Genomic DNA, 6,688 nt, shown 5'->3' with positions numbered 1-6,688 from the left:
CTCACACACACACACACACACACACACACACACACACTCACACTCCAGAGTCCCACAGGGGAGTCGAGCTCAGAGCTGCAGCAGTTTGTGGAGATACAAACGGTAGAACACACGATGAGGGTCCGCCTGCTCCCTCTGATAACATGTGAGTACTCTGTTTCGTTTCCTGACTCAGCCTCTCAGCCTCCACTCGTTTCCTTTTGCTGTGAACGAGGATCAGTAGACGTTATAAAACTTACAATAGTTGTGAGATTCTGACTCGAGGACATAACACTTATCACCATTAATGAGTTAGTAATACTAAATATGCAGGTTCATTGTACTCGTGTTCTTCTGGGTGATGGAGCTCGGATCTGTCCAGGTGTTACTCTAGTTTCCGTTTGTGTCAGATTATTTCCTGTTCACTAAACTCAGGCTTGTTTCAAAGCTTCCTTGTAAATATTTAAATTCAGATTTTTTTGGAGCCGGTATACAGATGAAGTTAACGTTCACTAAGTGACACAACCACATGTTTCCTCGATGTTTAATGATTGATGTGGTGCAGAGCCTTGACATCTCTGTTTAACAAGTAAAGAATTACTGGAAATTTTTATAAACTACAGGTTCTTGTAGTTTATACAGGACTTTGACCTTTATTGGGAAACCTGTGGGTAGACTGACATAACTGGAATATACATGACTGAAACCGACCTGCCCACGTCGCAGGATGATAAAAACACATTCGATTAATTTCCTGTTTCCTAAAAGAGTCAGTTAGAAACATCCTGATTTAGTCTTTGCTGAAACTCACCACAAAACTGCTTCACAGCATCGGTTGTTACCTCCGACACAGAGATTATGTCTTCACTGCTTTTGTTTGTATGATTGTTAGAAGGTTGTCGAATAAATTGTTAAAGAGGCAAATACATCTTGGTGTAAATCCCAATCACTCAACAATGTGGAATTTGAAGATCCCTTCATGGCAGATCTTTACTTCAGGTTCTATGATCTTTACATGATGCAGCTCAATTACTGCAGGTCGCTTCAGAAAGAATTCTGCAACCAGCAAACAGCCGGGTTTAGAACCAGCACCGCGATGGTTTAAAATATACCACAAGTAACAAACATGATTTGTCTTGAAGGTCTACTGTTGACATGGAGCCATTCAAACATGGCAACAAGCAGCACTCCATCCACAGCAGCAGACTCCTCCTCACCTACACCGACTTCTACAAGCAACATCACCACCGATATCTCTCCTAGCACCACCGCCAGTACCTTAGCAAGCACCACTATCAGCTCCACTACAGGAACCTTACCAAGCACCACCACAAGCACCACCGACAGCACCAGCACCACCGTCAGCCCCACTGACACCACCACCACCTTACCAAGCACCACCAACAGCGCCCCCCACAGCACCACCAACAGCACCTCGAACAGCCCCACCGTCAGCCCCAACAACAGCACCACCACCTTACCAAGCACCACCAACAGCGCCCCCCACAGCACCACCAACAGCACCTCGAACAGCCCCACCGACAGCCCCAACAACAGCACCACCACCTTACCAAGCACCACCAACAGCGCCCCCAACAGCACCACCAACAGCACCTCGAGCAGCCCCACCGTCAGCCCCAACAACAGCACCACCGACACCACCACCACCTTACCAAGCACCACCAACAGAACCCCCCACAGCACCACTGACCCAACCACCGTCAGTATCTTACCAAGCATCACCATCAGCACCACAGCCAATACCCTACCAAGCACCACAGACACCACCACCGTCACTACCAGCACCATAAGTACAACCCAAAAGTCAACACTGGATCAGGACGGACACAAGTCGGAAGCGCTGAGCTCAGGTACAAAGCACCATCATGATATTTCGGTTATATTTTTTGTTGGTAAGTCTGGGGAAGCCAACAAGCTGTATGATGTGTATGTGACAACATTCGACTTGAGCTAAAGAATTGTTGGTGATTATTACAAATCCTGCGAGTCCCACAATCACCAGCTCTGGCAAAAGTAATTTTGTCAAACACTATACAAAGCTTTGTGTTAAATTCAGAAAGAACAAGATATCCTACAGGATTATCTGTAAACTATGTGTGTTTGTGTGTGTCAAAATGTGGATGAACGAGTCAGATATTGTCGTATGTCTGCCCAACGCATGACCCCTCCCACAGGAAACCAGCAAACAGAAGGTGACGTGCACAGAGTCCATGCATCCTAGTATCTGTTCCTGCTCCTCTGTGACCTGATTAAGTGCTCGGTCAATCTGAGGTTAAAGTGTGAACGATAGAGCCTCTCACGCTGCTCTGTTTGCTTTACAGTCAAGTATTCATCACCAGGATGTTCTTCCCCCGCCCAGTCTATCACTCCCTAAACTGCGTGACCTTTGACCTGACCTGCGTTACATAACATACACAGCATTGTAAAATTGTAATGACTCATTTCAAGATATTACAAGACAGTTTACCCTGGTTTGTAATAATAACCCGGTTGTGTTCTTTACTGCCAGAGATTTGTATTCAGTCATTTTTCGAATTACTTGTGTCTGAGCTGTTAAACAAAGACAACTTCCATCTCAGGATCAGTCTCTATTAAATCTGATAATACGTCGGACCTAAGAACTTTTATGGCGTCCATCTCAGGTAGATTTTGAACTAGACCTTCTCTGTGAAGGACCAAATTACAATTACTATTTCACAGCTTTTCACAATTAGCAGGTACACAAACACGCAGGTATTTTTAAATGCAGATTGTATTTATTCCCATTGCAGACAAGGGCCCGATGTTACAGAGTTCTTTGACCAGTAGAAAAGGGGAAATTGAGAATAATGTCAGGAACTACATTGGAAATATTTCCCCTGCAGTTATGTAACTTAGTGAGTAAATATGAGTTCAGGAACTACAGTTAGATACTGGCTGCACGATAGAAATGAAGTAATTTGGATTTTATTGAATGAATTCTGGACTTCCATACCAGTTCTCACACACACACACACACACAACCCACACAACACAAACACACACACACACACACAGACTATCAGGAGTGTGTTGCACCAGTTGCCCGTCATGAGATGACTAATTACTGCTGAAGCTCAAAGTTCAGTTTGGTTTGCTGTAAAACAGAAGTTATCATTCTGAAGAGATGTGTGCATAAAGCCAGAGTTAGTTATCAGGACAAGTCGGCCCCACAGAGAGAAGTGTAAACAGCCTGGACACTTCAGGGAACTTTAAATGTTCACGTGCGTCCTTCTCAACCCACTCAGTTAGAGTGGGTTCAGTTAGAAACTGATGCAGTCGAGGTTTTTCCTCAAATTCATTGCGATAGTAACTTGTTGTTTACAACACATTGATTGTCTTTTTAACCTAATATCATTTGCATATTTTCGTATGTGTCTCTTTCAGGAAGCATTGCAGCTATTGTCTTCTTGTTCCTTATTATCGTCCTTGTAGTGCTGGGCGGACTGTACTACTACAGGATCCGGTGAGTCCTATGCTTTCGGTTATTGTCAGATTGTTTAGCTGTTGTTGTTTTTTTTTATCTATGTTCCTCAAAAATGTCTGCCTCCAACCCGCAGAGGAAAAATCCTGCCAGACTGTTAATCCTGCTGAAAGCTGCTTGCAAAATATTAAATTAGAGTAATGAGAAATCTTCGTACAACCAAAGGATCTATCTTTATTTCTTCTTATCCTCTGTCAATAAAATTACAGAGAATAACTTTGTGTGATTTCTGTCGTATTGGTAAACTAATTTATCTCTCACTCTATTTTTCCGCTTACAGACGGGCATCCTATGGTCGTCTACAGGACAGAGAATATGGCAATTTGGTAAACTTCCCCAACCCTATGTATGACCCCTGATGTCCTCCGACTCTGGAAGTGACACCGACAGTCCTCGGTCTGCAGAGGGAGCCGTTTGAATCCAGTGTTGTTATCGTGTGTAATTGTGCAATAAGTTCTGCAACATTACTGTGATACCTGATTCGATGACTTGACTGCACTCAGTTGCAAATGTTTTATTTCCATTGATCTTTGTTTTCTTGAGCTTCTGAGCTTCAGCTGCAGAGAGAACGAGCCCATTAAACAGAGGTGAAGGGATTCTCTCACTGGACAGTTGTACAAAATGTGAAGACGTGGCTGTAAATGTTAAGACGGGGGCGAACTGACAATGAAGTGCAAACCTTTCCTGTTGGGATCAACAACACTCAGACTAATTAACGTTCAGTGGATTCACATCACGTGTGAACTTGTTCTCGTTTTAAACTTTCTGACTTATAACTTACTTGAAATAATGAGATTCTGCTCATTTGAAAATAATCACTTATCGACTTAAACTTAAATGACGAGACAAAGCTCGAGTATCGGAGAACACACGTATCTTTTTATGCCAAGTTTACACTTCGTGAGTTTCGACCTGCTTCTTTTACTAACTGACAAATTTTTGGATCGGAGCCATATCGGCTCGACGGCCGAGGTGATTGGAGAAGCTGCCGACGTGTCACTTCCTTTGACTTGATTTCTAGCAGAACGCTGCAGAGAGACGGGCCTATGAAAATAAACGGTTCAGGGTTCGAGCCTCGTTCATTTATCCTGCTTAAAAGCACAACCTTCTCCCATTGTGATCCGCCTCTGATCAACTTCAACTTAAAAACAGACTTTCATTCTTAATTGTTATTGGTGATAACGATGTTTGCTTTGCTTTGCATTTCTGACTTCAATTAACTTAATATTTATAGACTATCATTTATTTTACAAACTACTGATTGATGGCGTGAGGGTTTAGATGCCTTTGTCTAAATTTCATTGTTTGACAGGATTGTGTTCAATATTTTCGTAAAATAAAAAGTGATAAAAAATAATGTGAGTCACTGTGATGTTTGTAGATGGAAAATTAAAAGGTGCAGCTCATAGATTGTGGAATCAGATGGAGGCCATTACGGCTCTCGAAAGTGAAACCAAAGCATCTCGGCCAGCCCCTGGTGGTTGGCTGCTATATAGGTCATAAGCTCTGCCTCCTCCATGGCTTCATTACTAGATAGTGAGAGGAAGTAGAAATTAATCGCCTATGGTGCAGATCTAAATCATACGTATGATTTTAGCCATGCTAAGGTAAGCTGGAAGTTGGTCCACCACATCAGGCCAAACTCAAATATCTCTACAGCTATAGAACAGATTCCGATGAATCAGTACTGAATCAGACGGCTTTGTTAAGTCTCTCAACAATATCTTGTCTTGTAATTTGGTGCAGACGCTGATGCTCCGGTTTGTGACTCTAATTATTGTAATAACTCAGAGTGTCAAAATCCTTAGCGGTGTTTGAGGACAGCAAAATGTGAAACAAATAAAATGATACGACACCACACTGAGGCGGCTTCAGTGCGATCTCTGCTCCTCACTGGGCTGCAGAGCGTTTATTACTGGGAGCTTTAATAACAGTCCTGTCATCGCTGTCCTCCCATTGTTCCTCTATATCCCAAATCCTTTCTCATGAAATCCTCCTCCTCTCCCGCCCACGCTCTTAATCTCTCTTCCTACTTTACCCAAACCAGCTTCCACAGGTTCTTTTTTTTCCAGTCTAAAGATGTCAAACCAGATTGAGGGATTTAGTTCATCCTAGTCTCATGAGACTAACATACAATGTGTCACCAGTTGTGTTTAACTCTTTCCTAACTTTTGTGTTACAGTTAAACAATTGATTTCACCATTTTAGTTTCTAGAGCCAGACCGATAATATCCCCTTTCATCTATTTCACTTCAATTCATTCTCTAAATTTAAGTTATACATATCTCAGTTTTCTTTTAACATATAGTAACTTAATGTTGTTTATGGTTAAATTGAGTATCAAGCCTCAAATTAAATTTCCCTGCAAGTTTAATGTCAGTGTGAACAACGTCATTTTTTTCAATTTGCACAGGATGGAAATTGTGTATGTATGTATTCAATATAAATAAGAAAATGACATTGAAATACTAAGTAAATACAAAAAAAAATCGTATCACTTTGCATCACTGGTTCACCACCATTCTATCTGCAGTCATTACTGGGCAGCAAAAGTAATAATAGAGGGAGCAGATTCTCAAGCTGCACTGTTATTATCAGGCCCTAAATAGTGTGTGTGTGTGTGTGTGTGTGTGTTGTAGATAATTACATGATATAAAACATGGAATTTAACTTTTGAATTCACTGTTTGAATAATACAGATTATTTAACACATACAATAAGTAAGAAGAGTAAGTGTCGCTGGTACTGACTTGTATGATTATTGAAACTACTGGAATTATTGAAGTGGTTATTCTTATTGAAGAAGCAGAGCAGACACATGAGGATGAAGAGGAGGCGGTTACTCATTTCTCACAGCGTTAGACTACGAAAAACAGGAAAAGGTTCTTTCCTCCCTCGCTTCACTTTGAAACCACAGACTGAAAACAAGCAGCAGGAACACGCGTCAATCACAGATGCACCTTCTCCAGAGAATTCTGCTTTTATCAGATTCAGAGTAGACTCATCCGTCAATCTGTTCAAACCACCTCTGAATGAAGGAGACAACATTGGAACAAAGCAAACCAGTCAACAAGAAAACTGATCATATCCTGATCAAGCTGCTGCTAAATCCACTGAAATATTAATTAGGAGTTTTAGGTGTTAGGGAACATACCAGTTCCCATTTGAACCAGTTTATGTTGAGCT

At 41.7% G+C, this 6,688-nt stretch overlaps 1 protein-coding gene across 1 annotated transcript; it reads left to right on the top strand.

Moving 5' to 3' along the window:
- On the top strand, positions 1 to 4,859 carry parm1 (prostate androgen-regulated mucin-like protein 1). The gene is made up of 4 exons (XM_062413535.1): positions 1 to 145; positions 1,122 to 1,850; positions 3,406 to 3,484; positions 3,783 to 4,859. The coding sequence occupies exons 1-4, from the start codon at positions 115 to 117 to the stop codon at positions 3,859 to 3,861; spliced, it is 918 nt and encodes a 305-aa protein (XP_062269519.1). The 5' UTR covers positions 1 to 114; the 3' UTR covers positions 3,862 to 4,859.
- The last annotated feature ends 1,829 nt before the right edge of the window (positions 4,860 to 6,688 follow it).

Source organism: Platichthys flesus, chromosome 19 (genome assembly GCF_949316205.1).
Source record: "Platichthys flesus chromosome 19, fPlaFle2.1, whole genome shotgun sequence".
Classification (NCBI taxonomy): domain Eukaryota; kingdom Metazoa; phylum Chordata; class Actinopteri; order Pleuronectiformes; family Pleuronectidae; genus Platichthys; species Platichthys flesus.
The sequence above is the reverse complement of the archived record's forward strand: the minus strand, read 5'-3'. Positions and strand labels throughout refer to the sequence as shown.